General features: G+C 43.0%; 1 protein-coding gene across 2 annotated transcripts in view; it reads right to left on the reverse strand.

Annotated features, from left to right (window-relative positions):
* Nucleotides 1–19,579, reverse strand: part of ACVR1 (activin A receptor type 1) — a 69,658-nt gene that overhangs the window by 10,281 nt on the left and 39,798 nt on the right. For both annotated transcript variants that reach the window (XM_053407349.1, XM_053407359.1), the window contains exons 3-8: nt 11,272–11,535; nt 9,626–9,843; nt 6,508–6,607; nt 4,751–4,897; nt 3,186–3,461; nt 1,017–1,214 (exon numbers count right to left, since the gene is read on the reverse strand). In XM_053407349.1, coding sequence (XP_053263324.1) covers nt 1,017–1,214; nt 3,186–3,461; nt 4,751–4,897; nt 6,508–6,607; nt 9,626–9,843; nt 11,272–11,535 — 1,203 coding nt within the window. The remainder of the gene's footprint in view (nt 1–1,016; nt 1,215–3,185; nt 3,462–4,750; nt 4,898–6,507; nt 6,608–9,625; nt 9,844–11,271; nt 11,536–19,579) is intronic.

A 19,579-nucleotide genomic window follows, 5' to 3' on the forward strand; every position in this document is an offset into this window, starting at 1 on the left:
GCTGCTCCAATTGGTCTTAAAAATGTATTCTCACTTCTACCGATGCCTTAGGGTTCAGTACACTGTTTCTTTAAACAGCTTTACTTCAAAGAACTCCTGTGCCATATAGATAATTGAGATTGTACGTACACATTGTTTAAAATGCCAGCGACCCAGTACTAGTGCTGATGCTACCAAAAAAAGAGAGAAAAAGCTGATGCTACCAAAAAGAAAAGAAAAGAGGAGTCTTCTCCATGGCAAATCCATCTCCATTATTCGGCTGTCAGGCCATGCCTCAGAAGGAGGGCAAAGCAGTCCTCCTTAAGCCATGTTGGTGTAAGGATGAATTCTCCCTGCCACAGGCATGGGGTTCCATGAAACCCCAATGGGATTTCCTTGCCTTACTTAGAACTTTAGCAGTGAAATATTAATTATCAAGGAAAGTGTTTACCGACTGGGGCTGGTGAGAGATGTAGTCCAAAACATCTGGAGGAGTACCAGTTTTCCCCCTTACAGAACTTGCTGCCCACCTCCTGATCATTTAAGATACGCCTCGATGTGGTCCCATGTTTAAGTTTCAGCTATATAAACTGAATGAATGAATGAATGCTTAAACAGAGATGTTGTAAAGGCAAGTGGGGTAATCTGAACAGCTTTGACCCACTGTCATAAGCTGAGAAATCTGTTGTGATCTATGAGTTTCTTTATACCACCTCACCTTTTTTTTTAATGCAGTTGGCGGCGAACGTAATAAAGAACATTGGAATTTGACTTGGAATTCATAAAGTACCTACTTTCACACACACACAACCCAATTTGAAATAGTATATGGGGCAGGGTGGGGGGCGAGAGGCATGTCAAGGAAAGTGGCAGCCCAAATCCTGCAAAGTAGGTAGGAGTTCAGTGCAATTTAAGGCACAAATACCAGGAGAAAAAACTTGAAACCACTTACTACTAAGGAAGATACAAGAGATGTTTTTCACCTTTAGTGGCCAGTGGATTAATGCAACTAATTCTAGAAAGGAACAGATACTCACCATTGCTCACCATACGCCTGGCTACTTCCCAAAGGACCAGTCCAAATGCCCAGATATCAACCCGTTTGTAAGAGTCAAAGCAGTCCACTTGGATGGTTTCATCTAAGACTTCTGGCGCCATGTAGCGCTTGGTACCCACACGGGGGTTGTTTCCTACATCCAACTGATTGGTGCTTTGGGAGTGCATGACTGCGAGGCCTGTAATTGCAAACAGAAGAGCTGTGAAGTCAGTGTTTGTCTTTCAGCTCGAGGGGAGCCCACCTGTTACCATTGCCATATATTTTTCAGCTACAAAGTGCCATCGTGTCATGGTTTTGAACCTGAGACCTCCTGCATGGTAAGCACTGGGATATGGCCCTCTCCCCTATACCTACTCTAAGAGATTAGGAAGGCCTTTGTAAAGCAACTCTAAAAAACTCTAAAAAACAACAACACCCAGTCGTAGCAAATCTACGCAGCGACAACACAACACCACTAGACTAGTGTTTATGTGGTGGGAATATATTGTGGTCCAGCAGACTGAGTGCTACATAGCCATTATCCTGTTCACACATCTGCTGTAAGGGGGGTGGGGATAAATCTTAACTCCCAAGGTTCAAGGTGAGCTTTTGAGGAAATCGATGGAACCAAAAGTGTGGCGAAGGCTAACGCAAGGACAACTGTGACCGTAAAAATGGGTCAAATCAAACACCTTCCAAAAATAAACCACAGACACATATGGTCACCAGAAAGTAAACACCTTAAAAAAAATACAGTATGCAAACTACTCTACACAGTTTGCATTCTGCTCCAACCACCAAATAGCTTAAAATTGACATATATTACACTGCAGCCTTCAAATAGCAGCAATTTTAAGTAAGTAAACTAACAACCACCGAAAAACGAAAGACAGTTTACAGTAAAGCAAAGGCCAGACAAACAGACCTTTCATGAGCCCATCATCAATATAAATATTGCTGGGCAACATGGAGCACTTAAAAGTGAAAACATCTTTACTTTGTATCTCAGATATGCCAATTAAATCTTTGTTGAAGGGGACAACTGTATACAGTAACTAAGCAGCCCCATATAAATATAAAGGGATTGCAAGATCCATGCACACAAAGTTTTCATAAAGATACAATCCTGCATGGGGCAGGCAATCCAATTGACAGGCTATCATTTGGGCAGTGCAAATAATATATCACACATAAGGCCCCTTGGCTTATTCATAGTTTAAAGTGTCCTGTCTAGATGTGGTGAATACGGGGGTTGCCCTTCTGACAGGAGACATAAGAGATTCTATGCTGCATTTTCTTTTTTAATATTAAAACATTTATTCAAAAGTTTCAATGCAGCTTTGTCCACTGCCATAGTATCACAGAATGATCACTCCAGTCCTCAGCCCTACATGTGCTAGTGCCAGTGCAGATCTTCAGTGCAGATGCTTCTATTACCCACAATCCCCATGGACCTGGGGTGGTTTTGCTCCCATCTAATGAGCAGTGCAGTATGGGAGGGCAAGGCAAGAGTGTGAGCATGACAATCCAAAAGCCAGGTTCATAGGCTCTCCTGCTTCTGCCTTAGCAGTGCCGTAAATCCCTGATGCCTCTATCACAGAATGGCCAACCCACACTTTAATTTAAGCAGTAGGTGGCAGTGTTAAACTGGACCTGGAAGGTGTTGGGAAATATCAACCCCAGCAAGACAGAACATCATCCCAAATGATAACAGGCTGGGCTCAAAGGAAGCTATAATCACAGTTGGACCCTTGTCCCAGAGCAGTACCAAGACTCTAAGCTGAAACCTAGAACCACACCTAAGGGCGATGGCAGCGGTAGCAAATACTCTAGCTGCTGTCTTGAAGAGAAAAAATCCTTCATTCATGATGCCACTGGTGGTTCTTCCCCTCCTGGTTTTTTATTTACTCCAACACATATGTCTCTAAAACCACGTATGAAGGATATCCTTTACAGGGCTGTACAAACAACATCAGAAAATAGTATGCAGGATTCCGCAGACAGGAGTGAGACTTAAAAATGATGTGCGCCCTCTAGTGGATGAAGAACAATCCCCCCCCCCCCAAATCAACTCTTAAATCCAAATAAAGAAAGGTCCTCAAGAATTGCATCGGGTTATTTGAGGACTGCATATTTAAAATGCAAAAAAGAAGAAGGGAAAACCACTCACCTAGGTCTGCTATGCAACACTGTCCGTTTTTCTTAACCAGGATATTTTTACTCTTCAAGTCTCGGTGAGCAATGGCAGGTTTCCCTTGGGTCCCAAATATCTCTATGTGCAAATGTGCAAGGCCACTAGCTATAGACAAGACTATCCGCAGGCAGCTCACTGTGTCGAGCGTCGTGAGTTGCAGATAGTCATACAAAGAGCCCATCTCATGGTAGTGGGTGATTAGCCACAACTGAGTGCTGGAATTCCGAGAGGTCATATCTGAGGCAATAAACCCTGAAAGAAGGAGAAGAAACACCAGGTGAAAGATCAGGGGTTTCCTTCCCCCCACTATCTAAACTCTCTCCAGAATTAGGCCATGCAAGATGCAGGCTGCAGGGTCGTTTTCCTCAGTGTTAAATTCTAGCTTTCAAACCCACAATCTTAGCTTGTTGACTGAAAAGGTGTAACAGTCTACAAAATGGCAATGCACATACAAGTCCATTATTGTCAATACTCTGAACCCATGCCTACCAAGGCTTCAGCTGCACTACGCATTTAAAGCAGGATCACAGCTTCCCCCAAAGAATCCTGGGAGCTGTAGTTTGTTAAGGGTGCCATGAGTTGTTACTCCCCCTCACGGAACTACAGTCCTCAGAGTGGCTTAACAGTCAATCCTGCGTCCCAGGGAACTCTGAGAATTGTAGCTCCGTGAGGGGAACAGGGGAGTCTCAGTTCTCTTAACAAACTACAGCTCCCAGAATTCTCTGGGGGAAAGTATGGCTGATTAAAGTGGTACGCTACTGCTTTAAATGTATGGTCTCTTCTGAATGTATGGTCTCTTCTGTATGTACTCCATGGGGATAGGGAACCTCAGAGCCACAGGGACAAGCCACAAACCACAGCTCCTCTGAAGGACAAACCGCACAACAGCCTCATCCTGTGCTCTCCTCAAGTGGTTTCACCTGCCTGGAATGTGTCTTTAAAATGTGATACTTATTGCTTGCCTGGATGGACAGATACGATGCTAGTATATGTATGCACACATACATGGGGGGCATTTAGAAATTTTTGCATAGGTTGGAATGTACAACATTTAAGAACCGCATCAGTTGCTATGTCTCTGGTCCCAACCAAGCACCAGCATACAGTCCCTAGATGGTTGCCCATGACAGGATGAGGCTGGTGGGCTGGAAAATGTTCCCCATCTCTAGCAAATATAGTCTGTTTTTAACAGTCTGCTTCATCTTATCTGCAATGGAAATGTGTACTGAAATGACATAATGCTTAATACATAGGATTACACAGAGGTATACTTAAAAACATTTTTATCATGGTGCACATATGGTATTTGGCCGGTGGGGGAATCCTGCTCATGAGTATGGTTTTGCTAACAGAAAACCGAATGCAAGGATATATTTCTGCAGGAGTCAAGTTTTTCTTGATTAAGGTGGATAAAAACTTAGTTAAAAGGGGATGGAGAAAGCCTTGCACTACAGTGTTCAGCAGACTCAGGGTCCAGGTCTTTTTTAATGCTCCCCACGTCCTTATCTGTATACAAAAGCCATTAAGAAAATATCGCTCACCTAAAATGTTTTCATGTCTCAGCAACACAGTATTGTACAATTCCGTTTCCCTGAACCAGGACTTCTCGTCTCGGGAAGAAAATATCTTTACTGCAACATTTTCTCCTTGCCACTGTCCTCTCCAGACCTCACCGTATCGACCTTTCCCTAGAACAGGCAAACAGATACATGGGATTTGAGCAGCAGTCTTCATTAAGCAAATAGTAGGATGCTAGGATGCTAGGAGGCTAGACCAGAGCAGAGACTTGAAACTAAATCAACATTTTAAGGCACTTTAAAAACAAACCGTTCATGGTGCTCAGGCTCCAAGGCAAGAGATTCTCACTTCAGGATGTAGTTGGGTGGAGAGGAAACATAGCAAGGACTTTGGCCAAATATTACCAATAACAGAAGTTTTAAGACCAACTTCAGAGGCACATGGCTCTGAGATCAATTTAGGCCTTTTTTGTGGTGGCCCCTCTTCTGCACAATTTCCTTCCAAGGGCTATATGGCTGACTCCTTTGGTTCAGAGGTTTACAGAAAGTTTTTTTTCTTTAATACCCACTTGTTTTCCTTGGCTTTTAATGAAATGCTTCATTTTAGAGGCGCTAATTGGGTGTTTTGTTTTGTTTTTCTTACAGGTGTTGATTGTATACAGTACATTTAAACCAGCTGTACCATTGCAATTTTTATGTTTCTGTGTTTGTTTAACAAAACTGTGCATTTGTTATTAAAGGAAGCAGCTTTAGGAAAGCTATAGGCTTGACAGCTAGCTCTGAAACATCTAAAATAAATAAATCCCTGGCTGTACTTCCCATATATTTCTATTTCAGCAAGCAGGCACCAGCAGTTACTAAAGGCTTGGAGCACTGGGAATGCTGATATCAGTTCCACCAATACCCCACCATAGGAACTTTGAAGATTCTGAGAACAGAGTCAGGTGTGTGTTAACTGTGTGGCTGCTTTTGGAAGTTGAATCTCATATGCCTTATATTCTTACCATCTGCCCACAGTACTGCCTACCCTCCAGGAGTTTACCAAGTGGAGCTGCCATCCCCACTCACCCCCAGCCCTTGTACTGAAAATAATTCAACAGGTGAGGTCAAAGATTGGAAACTGTGGGCAAATGTATGCACAGTACACACTCTACCACTGAGCAGGGGAGACTTGCTAATTGATTTACACCTGAAAATAGCGTCGCCTGTTTGCCACATAGGAAGTAAAAAACATAATAACGGTAATAATGCATTGATGTATGTGGTAAATGAAGGCGACAAAGTAGAAGGGAGCAGTACGTGAGCTGGACACTGGGGACCCTGGGTTCAACCCAAGCAAACTAAAATAAGCTTAATTCAACACAGTGCCACCTGCTTTCCTTGGCAGCTACACACGACTGACGCTGGTCTCTCGTTTCTTTACCTCGCCTTTGGCACATGTTCATCAGCAACAGGTGTAATCCAGGGTAACAGGACACACGACACCTTTGAGGCTCTTGGCGTTACACAGAAGGGACTTCCTGTCCAAAGATTCCACTCGCAACTCAATACAGACCAGCCGCTTAACCATTTGGCCTCTCTTTGAAACATAGACACACCGTTTTTTAAAAGTGCAATCCTATACGTCTCTATTCAGAAGTAAACCCTTTTTGAGTTTAATGGGACTTACTTCCAGGTAGATGTGTACAGGATCGCACCCTTCTCCACAGCACGCACTCATACGTGCACACAACACAGAGGAATCCTCAGGGCCCTGTCCCAGGTAGAATAAGATTACTAACCCACACACTCCAACAGCGTAATCTGCCGGGCCACCGTTCTTTGTACCAGGAAAGGAAGGCCAGAGCCACTTCCAGATGTACAGGTATGGTCCAACAAGTCCTGTGTGAAAAAGAAGACCACATATTTGGAACTAGAATTGAAATGGAACAGAAGTTGGCATTATGCCACCTCCCTCCCTTCAATTCATTTATTGAAGGCATTTTTCTTCCATTTACATTGCACAAAGGGACCTATTTGTCTGCTGTTTGGAAGGCTTAATCCACTCTGCAATGGCCTCTGTACCTGTAAATTGCATCCACTTTGGCCCAAAGGGGAGGGAGGGATATAGCTGTTTTCATAGTGAATGGAGAGCACGTAGTTTTGTTTGTACAGAGCAGCTTGGAACACAAATTACAGATCAAATGTGAGAGAGCACGGAGTGACTCAGGAAAAAAATCGCAAATTAAAAAATGCACAGAAACAGATACAAGGTGGATCTACAATTTGCTCCCTGGTTTTCTGCACCACAAAAGGGAACTCTTCCTGCTAGGGAACGGTAGGCTAATAATTCCAGACCTTCCAAAACAGTAATCTACATTACTTTGCAATTAGAGTACAGTGGTACCTCGGGTTACATACGCTTCAGGTTACAGACTCTGCTAACCCAGAAATAGTGCTTCAGGTTAAGAACTTTGCTTCAGGATGAGAACAGAAATCAGGCTCCAGCGGTGCAGCAGCAGCAGGAGGCCCCATTAGCTAAAGTGGTGCTTCAGGTTAAGAACAGTTTCAGGTTAAGTACGGACCTCTGGAACGAATTAAGTTCTTAACCCGAGGTACCACTGTACAGTTGATATATATTTTTAAAAGACATCCACCATCCAAACCAGTAAGAGGCGGAACTCCAGGGTTTACTGAAAACATATACGCAGCCATACATGTGTTGAAAAAAAAGTACATATAAGTTGTGTGAACACATGCTAACAGAAGCCCCCTTCAGGCATTGCAATGAAGAGTTCAAGCAACACATGGGCGGGGCATTGGGGAGACAAGGACCCCAATTACCAACTATTAAGAGAGAAAGTGTCTGCAGCAGGGAGTCTTCAGTACCGGTTTTCCTGGGTTCTAAAAAGGCACAAGAAGTATCCATTGGGATAGCTCTGTCGGTACAGCATGAGTCTCCCAATCTCAAGGTGGTGGGTTTGAGCCCACACTGGGCAAAACATTCCTGCGTTGCAGGGGTTGGACTAGATGACCCTCGTGGTCCCTTCCAATTCCACAGTTCCATGATTCTATGAACATGCACGAGATGCAGAAGGTTCTCCAACACAGACCTTTGAAGGAGGACGGGGGGGGGGGGGGAGCAGAGCTTGGCACACTCACCCCCTGCTGGCCCCTCCTCCACCTCAAGTGGGTTTTTTCTTCATTGTAATGCAAATCTTCATTGTAATGCCTGGAAGCTTTTGTGACTGGCTTAACGCAGAGATTACTGAAATGTAATCCCCTTCTAACTGTCTATTCAGGTTTTAATGCAGTTTATCACCCAATTTGGAGAACTGCTCCTACTCAGCAGAGTTTTATATAATTTATGCCACTGGGGGAAGGTGGGGGCGGACTGATGTTCCCTCTTGGTTGGGAAGATCATCTTTTTATAACTAGTTTATTAGAACTGTGGCATTTTGGAGTGGTGACTTCATCAAAGGGGGGGGGGAGATACGAAGTTCAATAAACACTGCATTAATTAATAATTATAATTACATCATTATCATTATTTTTATTAGACTCACCCTTAAGCAAAAACACGTGTAAGAGTCCCTAAAAGGAATGCCACCCTTAGATACTGAACTTTTAATAGGATTTGATAGAGCAGTCAAAATAGAACCGTTTACAGCTACATGCCTACGCACAGTGACCAAGGAATAAGTCCCATTTAACTCAACACAGCTTGTCTCTGAAAATAAATATACAGGGTTACAAGTGTTAAAGCCCAAAGAGGTTACTGAAATTTGACTGCTTAGAAACTTCCTGTTTTGGGCTTAAGCACTGAGCAGAAAACCGCTCAGAATAACAAAATCTGTAAATAAATAAAGTGTGTGTGTGTGTACACACCTTTGATATAGAGGTACACACCTTTGATATAGAGATATTAGCAAGTGCCATTAACTCAACAGGAAAAGGATTTGTATATTCTACTACAATCTTGTCCTGAAAAATGCATTTTAAATCACTCAGGTATAACCACAAGGTGGCAGCAAAACAATTTAAATGTTCAGTTTTAAAGCATTTACCAAAGGAATGATGGATATCCTACTGATCCTGCCTTCAAAATATATAGTCATACCTCTAGCTGCGTTAGGTTCAGGTTGCGGATTTTCGGGTTGCGAGTGCGGCAAACCCGGAAGTGTATACTTCCGGGTTTCGCCATGTGCGCGTGCGCAGAAGCGTTCTGCGTGCTTCATGCATGCGCAGGAGAGCTCTACTGTGTCAGGCGCAGAAGCAGCGCTCTACTTAATTTTCGGGGTGTGAACGGCACCCTGGAACGGATTGCGTCCGTAAGTAGAGGTACCGCTTGTACAGCAGTCTTGAGGCCCTTGCGCCATGCCAACACTAATATGTGTTCATGCTATCAACTGTATAAACACACCACTTGCACATTGTGATTAACTCACTTCTAATAAAAGCACCAGAAGACATACAAGAATGAATGAGCTCAATCATCAGACTTCCTCCTGTGTCATAATTCTCCCAGTGAAGCTGAACGTCTCAGACCCCTCTGCTGAGAATCAGAAATGGGGAGTGCGCTCACATCCTGTTTGCAGGATACCCATAGGTATTGGTTGGCCGCTGTGAGAACAGGACAGTGGGCTGGACAAGGTTTTGTCTTGAGCCAACAGGCATCTTCTTAAGCGAGCATTAAAAATAATCCACAGAAGGTGGTGGTGGGAACAGAATTCAGCTCTTAATGACATTTTAGTTTTTAAGAGAGTGGGCAATGCCTACTCCAAGCTTATAGAAAGGTAGTTGGAGAAGGAGACTATGTGTAGTGTTCATATTTCACAAGTAAGATTTTTGGCAGTCTGATCAAAAAATAAAAACAGCAGAATGCTTTCATAGGAATAACAGCAGACAAGATTTACTTACTGCCAGGGTGCTGTCACCAACGTTTGATGCTATGAGTCCCTCAATGGTTCCATATTCTGGATCCCTTGAATTGAGCCTTTCCATATGGTACTGTTTCACTTTTCGGATGATCAGCAACGTCACTGCAGAAAATATCAGGAGCGCCAGAACTGATGCTACGACAAATATGATAAGTGTTTCCGTGGTGTAACCCACAGCTTCCCCTTGAAGTGGGTGCCCTTCACATAAAAACAAAAAGAAAGAACAGAAGGTAAGTCAAATCTTAAATGCTGGGAATTTCGACAAAAGTCCATTGAAAAGACAGACAGAAGGACACTCGCTTGTGTACATTTACTGTAAATCCTTATTTTAAAACCCCCACACAATTTAAATGGAGAATTCTGCTGTCTCAGAAGGACTTGGTGTGCTGAAGAAGGTTTTGGGGAGGAGGGAGACTCGGCACCAGGCCATCAAAAAAATGAGAAGCTATAACCTAGAAGTGTGAAATCCTCCTTTCCAGCTCTGGTGTTAACTCCAATATCTGGTAGACTCTGAAAAACAGCCCAGCAGACTAAATGGGAACCCAGCGGGAGCTCTTGAACTTTGCGAGGCCAGCTCTTCCATGGAGACTTGCATTCTGTGCTCTGACAGAATACAATACTCTATATTCCTTATTTTTAATTATGTATTTATTTTCTTACATTTATATTCTCCTTTCTGACGTCACGGAAGTCCACATGGATTCCAACCGATCACCCATCCAGGCCAGGTCTGAACCTACCAAACTTTTCTCAAACAACTGGACCCTGATGGTCCCACTGGTACCTCACAACGTGCCTCTTTTTTAGGGCCTTTCTGCACTTGTCATTTAAAAGACTAAATTCTGAACAAAATGCTTGGTTAACTTGAAGGTAGGCTGTATGAATTTTGTATTGATTTGTAATGATTTGTATTGATTTGTATTGATTTGTAATGATTTGTAGGGTCTCTGGACCGTAATAAAGATTGATATAAGTGGTACAACTGCTCTTTGAGTTAATGTTTTCAAGAATGAATTTGGAACCGATTGCCTGCATCTCTGGTCACATGACATTATTATTAGAGAGCGGTTTTCTTCTCCACACTAATGGTGAGTTGTGCCTGAACTGAGAAAAGTTCCAGGGGTGTGGTCACACCCCTTAAGGACCTTGTGTGGTAGCAACTCTACCACTATGAATAGGAAGTGTGGAAGGGCCCTTACACTTGTATCCCACCTGATTTGTTAAATTCATAGTCCCACCAACTTCCATCTCATCTTCCATTTTTTAGATTTCAGTTTGTTCTTTGTAGAGTATAAGCTACTCCTGGTTGCTGCAGGGAGCAGTTTTGTAGCTGTGGAATCTCCCTGTGTTTTATAAAACCCTGATTTTCCAGTGTGGAGAGCCTCCACAGATACAGAAGCTAAAGTGGTGCTTCAGGTTAAGAACAGTTTCAGGTTAAGAACAGACCTCCGAAACGAATTAAGTTCTTAACCTGAGGTACCACTGTATTCCATTTCCAGACATGTTCCAAGGCCACAGATCCCATAACATCATAGACCTCAAGTCAAAGACAGTGAACTTATTATAAGAAACGCTTTGCTAATAATATAAAATTTGTTTCTGGAAGCCAGAGAATAAGACTTTCACCTTTCGTCGGCAGCTGTGCTGTGATGTTCATATTACACAGGTTACCCTGACAGCATTCGACCGCTTGATCAGGGGAAGGAGGTGTTTTACATGTCATTTTCCCTTGTTCATAGACTTGGAAGCAGCCCTTCTGATACACTTTAGCGCCATTGTTGATGCTCAAAGAGGCAAAGCACTGGTGGCCTCTGCAGCGGTCGCCATTCACACATGATGTGCCTTCACACACACAGTTGTAGTTAATCAAGGTAGGTTTGTGCTCTTCATCTGCATGGGGGAAGAAGGAAGGAAAACACCATTTCATTAGGCGACATGCACGTAACAAATGCATTATGATTTTTTGAAAAATAAAAATTAGTTTGGTTCAGTGGCTCTGCCAACTTTTGGCTCACTCTCCCCTCCGAGAGGAGTAGAATCATAGAACTGAAAGGGACCCCCCGAGGGGCATCTAGTCCAACCCCCTGCAATTCAGGAATCACGGCATGTGGTTTCCCATTCAGTTTAAAACCATACCAGTCCCTGCTAAGCTTTGCAAATGTGCCAGCAGTTTTATTGATGCACCACTAGGAGGAGAATGAGAAGAAACTGCAAGCTCATCAACATTTCACACTACAAAGAAGGCTGGTGCATTCTGATGACTTTATGCTTTTGAGTGTGTAAATCAAACATTTGGGGGGGTGGGGTTGTCTCTTCACAATGGGTGATATTTGTACACAAAACCGAACGGAGCTCAACAGCAACTAATACAAATTGCCAAAGTCTTTATTTCCAAAGATTACAAATACATCAACCTTTTTAACAACTTCCAAGAGTTGGGAAGTGCACTCTGGAAAGTTTTGAGCAAACCAAAAAGACCTCGCTATCTCTAAAATGCTCCCCACCCCGAAATATGCATGGCCCCACTCTTTAGGGAAGGGATGAGAAACCTTTTGGGCTCCCTGGGCAAGATCCTTACAGGATTGGCCTCGCAGCCAAAACTGACAGGTGAGTGGAGGCACCCAACTGTCAATCACTTGACATTACATTGACATCAGATGAAAGGTGCTTTGAAGTCCCAAAGTTGAGCTTTCAAAGCACCTTGAAAGGTGCTGCCAAAACAAAAGTGTTTTCCCCTCCATTTGTTTTACCAAGGGATTCCAAAGCAAGCCCCTTCCTGAATCAGTTGAGAGGTAGGGGTTAAATTATGCTCTGGTGATCGGGAAGCAGCAGACCCAGCCGAAACCGGATTTCACCCCACCCACCAACTGATGCTATTTGTGGTTTGTGAGAAATGGCCTTGCAGGCCAACTTGGGACACCCTGGAGGGGTCAAAATTGGCCCACAGGACAGAGGTTAAGGAGAAGTCTCTTTTATTCTGGTTTTTGGCTTCACTGAGATGCTGTTATGGCCATTTAAAAATAACTGTTCTATTGGCTGACATTTTTATGTTAACTGTTTTTACTGCCATTTTAAAACCTTGGGGTGTTATCCAACTAAGTCAGAATAGGCACCATGGAATCAATGAATTTAAGTAACTTAAGCTCATTTATTTCAATGGGTCCACTCTCAGTATGACTAGTATTGGATATCACCCTTGAATTTTAATGTAGTATTTTATTGATTTGTTGTAACCTTCTCTGGAAGAGTATACACTCTAAATGGCAGGCTAGAAACCCATTAAATAGTAATAAATAATACATAGCCACTCAGAATCTCTCTATCCTATAAAGGTGTCAACGTTGCTGATGTAAAACCTAATTACCCAATCACATTAGGCCTATTCTCTAGACTGCATCCCACACATCTTGTCAATTCAGATGACATGCAAACTATATTTAGCGAAACCATTGATTTGAATCCAATTTCAAACCATAGTTTATGATTCTGGTTTGCCATCCACGCACAAACTGTGGTTTGTCAATTCAGACCCCTTTCCTTAACTGCGGTTTTCAACATCATCTGAAGTACGCTATTTGTGCAAAACTCTAATGGCCAGCACAACACACAGAGCCTAGGACTTGCCGATCAGAAGGTCGGCGGTTCGAATCCCCGTGACGGGGTGAGCTCCCGTTGCTCGGTCCCTGCTCCTGACAACCTAGCAGTTCGAAGGCACGTCAAAAGTGCAAGTAGATAAATAGGTACCGCTCCGGCGGGAAGGCAAACAGCATTTCCGTGCGCTGCTCTGGTTCGCCAGAAGTGGCTTAGTCATGCTGGCCACATGACCCAGAAGCTGAACGCCGGCTCCCTTGGCCAATAAAGCTAGATGAGCGCTGCAACCCCAGAGTAGACCACGACTGGGCCTAATGGTCAGGGGTCCCTTTACCTTTTACTAATAGCCAGCACAACACACTGCCTACAGGAGATTTTATGCTTCTATACTCTTCCTTTCTAGTCCAGATGTTCCTGAGAAAGCAGTGCTCAATCCTATCGTAGCAGTTTGCATCTGGAAAGCAGCCAATCTATCACTTATCACTTTTGCAACAGGCTAAAAAGGCAATAGCAGTCAATTGTTACACAAGAGAATGCATGTGTATACAACAAATACTCCACCCAAAGGATAAACCAAAATCTTTTCTTTTTTTATAACTATTTCAGGAGGAAAGCAAAGTTTGCTAGTTTTTATGCAAGCAACCAGCCCGAACACATCTAGCAGAAGTGGATTTTCTAATAGAGTATGGTTGAGGAGTCACTGCTTTTAAAAATGTACAGACTGTATTATAAATTAATTAAGAATCACACAGAACAGAGAGAAGCAAAACAATATCCTGGTGTGCTTTGGTCAGTTTTCAAGACAAATCTCACCTTTGCATACCAGGCAGATCTTTTCATTCATTAGCAGTCCTATGGACTCCCAACCAGCTCTTATTTGTATTTATTCATTAATATATAGCTTTAAATCTGATCTAATATATGTACACATTGGGAAAGATTATGATGCCGCCTGAAAGGGACACAGTGTTCCCTTAAACTTTCCAGGACACACCAGCTGCTCTAAAATCATTAGTCTTACCATTTGGGGTATGTGTGTGTTTTCGTGTGTATGTGTGCACACATGCTAGGTATGGTTGCACCTTCAACAGGTTTGTGTGCGAACACGGATAGAAGACATAAGATGAAGCGCATGCTCCCCATGACACCATCCCCTTTTGGCCTGTCTACTGGCATATAGTCACCAGCAGAATGGCTCCTCTATCCACAGTATCTGGCAGGTTATATTCCATGTAGCTTGACGTCCAGTGGCACAGTGGGGCTTCCACCAAACACTGCAGCTCAGGGATGTGGAACCAGTGGCCTTGTGCTGTTGGACTGCAACTCCCATCATCCCTGATCACTTGCCATGCTGGTTGGGCCTGATGGGAACTGGAGTCCAGCATCATATGCAGGGCCACAAGGTGCCCCCATCCATAATACAGTCTCTTAGCCAAAAGGATCTCCAGGATTATGCCCTAAAGCTCCAGCTATTAAATTCTTTCAGCCACTGTTCAATACCTCGCAAGATCAGTTGCCACACCAACCAAGGCACATAACTAGGCTTCTAAATTTTTTTGTAGTTTTTTAAACACAGAGAGACACATATATCACATTTGGAAAACATTGAGAATATTGCTGGAAGCGAAACAGATATTTAGCACAGTTATATTTTTATATAACAAAATGATTGAGCATCCTCTGGAAATGGTGAAAGGAAAGCCATTCAAGTCAACTTGTCTTGTTAGCAAAGCAAAGCAATTTCTTTCTTTCTTTCTCTTTCTTTCTTTCTTTCTTTCTTTCTTTCTTTCTTTTTCAATCTAGCTTTAATAGCAGCCATACTGGCTTAAACAGGAGGGGGAAAATAGCATATGGTCACTAAGCAAAACAAAGCTAATTGCACAAAGCAGCATCTAAAAATAATTCACAGCATGGACCCTGGTTTTCAGTTCCAGCACAGGTTTTATTTTCGAGTATACAGCCTGTAATTCAAATGGGCTGTTGTTGTTTTCTTTAACGGCAGTTCTACCACCACCCATCATTCCAAAACACTTTTCATCTAGAGAAAGGCACCTCCACTCCATTTCAATACACAAATTGGAATATCCATCTCAAGCTGGGGAGTAATTAGAACACAGTTCAGGCATCCATATGTTCTAAGTCTTTTCATGATAACTGAATTCATGTGCAACAGATCAGGTATTGATATCGGGGGGGGGGGAGGGGTCTGATCTATCCATAGAAAATTCTGGCCATCTAACAACTTCTTCTAATCATTAGATCTGGATTGGTGTCTGATTGCAATGGTGGGTAGGATGAAAATCAACAACCCCAGGATTGCAAACATTTATGCATTAAATACAAATTATTCATTTGGGAGAGACTGAGCTACAGTCATCAGTTTATTATAAAATACTGTTCCTAACATTGTCTTGAGACCTGCAAACATTAGCCAAAGTTCAGGCAAGGAGACTTTTGGGAAGACTGGTGGCACACCACCAAAAACCCAATTCCTTCCTGCAAACCCATCCTTGGGAACATACCACTGCAACCAAACTCATTTCCCACTCCCAGGCTTAGGAGGCAAGCTGCCACACAGGAAGGGAGATGGGCATAACCACTTTGTCTCTGTTATAACTTTGCATTTTATGAAGGATATAAGAATTTCTGAACAGGAAATGCATTCACCAATGGTAAGAGGAGCCCTGCCAGATCAGACCAAGATCCTCTCTTAGCCCAGCATCCTGCTCGCCATCGTGGCTGATCCAACGCCAAATGGGAAGCTCACAAACAGGAATTGATGGCAATGATCTTAACATAACCATAACGAACCATTAGATAATGACATTTCCCCCCACCCTTTGATCTTGGCCCTCAACACCTTGGCCAGCCATCCAGACCAAAGGTGCACAAAAGCTGCCGAAACATCTACCCACAAGAGAACCAATGTGATCTTTCAAAGCCAATTTTCTCTTGATAACAAAACAATTTTACACGTTAAAAAAAATTCATATGTGAACTTCCACAGGATATTTCTGATTCCTTAGGGTTAGGGTGAACCTTCTTCTCTCCCCACCCATTTATTTGACGGTGAAGTTCAAACACAACTGGGAGATTCTGCTTTTACAGATTAAAAGGGTAAAGGTTTAAAGGGGACCCCTGACCATTAGGTCCAGTTGTGACCGACTCTGGGATTGCGGCGCTCCTCTCGCTTTATTGGCCGAGGGAACTGGCGTACAGCTTCCGGGTCATGTGGCCAGCATGACTAAGCCGCTTCTGGCAAACCAGAGCAGCTCACGGAAACGCTGTTAACTTCCCACTGGAGCGGTACCTATTTATCTACTTGCACTTTGACGTGCTTTCGAACTGCTAGGTTGGCAGTAGCAGGGATCGAGCAATGGGAGCTCACCCCGTCGCAGGGATTCAAACCACCAACCTTCTGATCGGCAAGTCCTAGGCTCTGTGGTTTAACCCACAGCACCACCCGTGTCCCTATTAAAAGGGTACAACAGGCCTAATCCAAATTAGGCAAGATGTTCTACTCTGCTTTGTCACTATTCCCTAACTGGGAACTCTTTTCACATTCAGTAAATACACAGGAAAAACAAGAGTGTGTGCCAAGACAAAAAATGAACGTAAGCAAAAAGGATAAGTTTTTAAAGTGTGCATGAATGCTACAAGCTGTGTCATAGCATAACTGCTAGGGTAATAGGGCTTTGCAATGTCCACTGTGTAATTTTGTGTGGCATTTATTAGTTCAGATGCTGGGTCAAGACAAGTTATGTGGCTGTTTGAGTTACCACATTCCAAAGAGTAGTGGCATGAAAATCACAAGTGGAAGCCAGTAGCTGTTACAGCTTCCTGCCACCATGTTAAAGACCAGATGTTCTTTAAAAAATAAAAAAGGAGGGAAGGAAAGGACCACCCCACACATTTAAAGCACTATATTCATGGACAGTTCATCAATCTTGACCAGACCAGACAAACAGCAGCATTAACTGCAACATATACTACATTGGCACCAAGGTGTAATGTGTAATATTCATGGAGAAACCTGGGAAATGTAGTTCCAAGTCTGCTGACCACACACAGGATAGGCTTCTGGTAGCCTTAACAAACTATAGTTCCCAGGGTTAACCATTACTGTGGTATAATAGTGCTTTAAATGTATCGCGTGGATGTAACCAAGTAGACTATGTCCCAAATAGGGCTGTATGGTAAATAAGTGCCTATATGGACAAGAGCATGTTAAGAAGAGCTCTTGCACACTATAAATATATTTGAGGTCCCTTCGTTATTTCACCCTGCCTAAGAGAACAAGAAAGTTCAACAACCCAGTCTTAAAATGATATAACTTAAGAAAACTAACAAGGCAAGAGCACATAGGCCATAGTTATGTTGCAAGGCCCAAGGCCAAGATGTCAACAAAGGAAGTGTGTGGGAGGGGGGTGAACCCTGTAAAATGTCATGGATTGTTCCACTACCCCCCAGTTTATTCAGAACAGACATAAATTTCCTCCCTGTGCACAGAATGCACTTCTTAGAAAACACCCGCACAAACATCTGCTTGCTTGCAAATGGAAAGAAAGATAAAGGACAAGGCCAGGGCAGTCTCAATAGGCTAGTTTTCCAAGAAGTTGATAAGGCCACTTCCACACAAAAGCAATTGCTGCGTACATCCTGGGAAGCTACAAGTCCTAGATATTTTACTTAAGAGTTCAAATGGACTCCACAAAAAGCGTAGCCATGGTCCTAACCAATAAGAATTACCGGTGGGTGGGTAGCAGGACCCCATTCCAGTTCCTGGACCAAATGCAGATATGTTGAATCTGGAGGGGGCGGGGTTGGGGCTTTCCCTTCCCATAGGAGTTGCTCAAAGTCCCACAGCACCTTATAAGCAAAGCAAGCTTCGCACCTTGAGACATATGAACTAATTTATTCATGCCATCTCTAAAGAATAGCTCTAACTTGTGTTAAAATCCTTTATCTCCTATGAGCCTGGATAGCTCAGTTGGTTAGACATGGTGCTGATAACGCCAAGGTTGCAGGTTTGATCCCTGTATGGACCAGCTGCATATTCCTGCATTGCAGGGGGTTGGACTAGATGATCCTCAGGGTCCCTTCCAACTCTACAGTGCTATGATCTCCCCCTAATGATGGTTTTTGTGACCAGTTCACTCTTTTGAAATAGTTTTCCTGGCATTGCTCCTTGACATCTTGTCAAGAGATGACAGACGGCCTTCTCAATAGTGCTGCCCGCCCTGTGGAACTCCTTCCCATCAGATGTCAAGGAAACAAACAACTATCTGACTTTTAGAAGACATCTGAAGGCAACCTTGTATCGGGAAATTTTTATGTCTAATGTTTTACAATTTTTTATGTGCTGTAAGATGCCCAGAGTGGTTGGGGAAACCCAGCCAGATGGGGCGGGGTATAATTATTATTATTATTATTATTATTATTATTATTATTATTAATTTCACGAAGATTTTTGTCTCTCTGCGCTTCGGCTGTACTGGCAGAGCTGACAGGGGCTGTAGTCAAATAGCAACTCAGGATCCAAGCTTTAAAGAGCTGAGTTGGATTTTGTTAACCCACAGAATAGTGCCTCTTACTGAGGTCAAGTAATGCCTGGCTTTTCAAGCACGAAGAATCTATACAGATAACAGAAAGACTGCATAATGGGTTCCACAAGACGTTCTTGGGACTTTCAAAGACTTTCGCCTGTATGTTCACCTCTGACCAAAGCAAGTCTGCAGGCAAAGCATAAGTCCTATCACTAATTGAAAGGGAGGGGAGATAGGAAAGCAGCTCTCCACGCAAAAAAATTGAACATCTCAAGACAAAAACAAAACATGGAAGGGATGCTTGACTCATGCTGATCCACATTTTCCATCTACTTTCTACCCCAACTTTAAGGACAGGCCAAGTGTTCAATGCTTCAGTTTTGGGGACATGTTTTCCTCTCAGTTTTGCAGCTGAAAAAAAATGGTGTTGTGTCAGTGATCTATTTATACAGCTAGACAGGCACACTGAGGTTGAATTACCTCATCTTCCTCCCCAAATGGTTCTCTTTCAGGAAAATCATTACAGCAGCAGCACTCAAGAGTCCACAGCTACAATCCCCTCATTTTGTTTGAGAAGTTCTATCATACTAGAACGGCCAACTGCAGGGTAATAAAAAGGGGAATAATCCCACTCATCTTGAAATTCACCAGCTCTCTTAAAGCAATGTTGCATGCACACATTATTCACTGTACATTTTAAAAAATAATATTTAGAACATGGGTAGGGTTATCCCTCTGGTGTGTTTTTTTAAAAAGCAGCAATGTATTTAATTTCCAAGTAGCTAAACCACAAATAC

This window comes from Podarcis raffonei, chromosome 1 (assembly GCF_027172205.1).
Source record: "Podarcis raffonei isolate rPodRaf1 chromosome 1, rPodRaf1.pri, whole genome shotgun sequence".
Classification (NCBI taxonomy): Eukaryota; Metazoa; Chordata; class Lepidosauria; order Squamata; family Lacertidae; genus Podarcis; species Podarcis raffonei.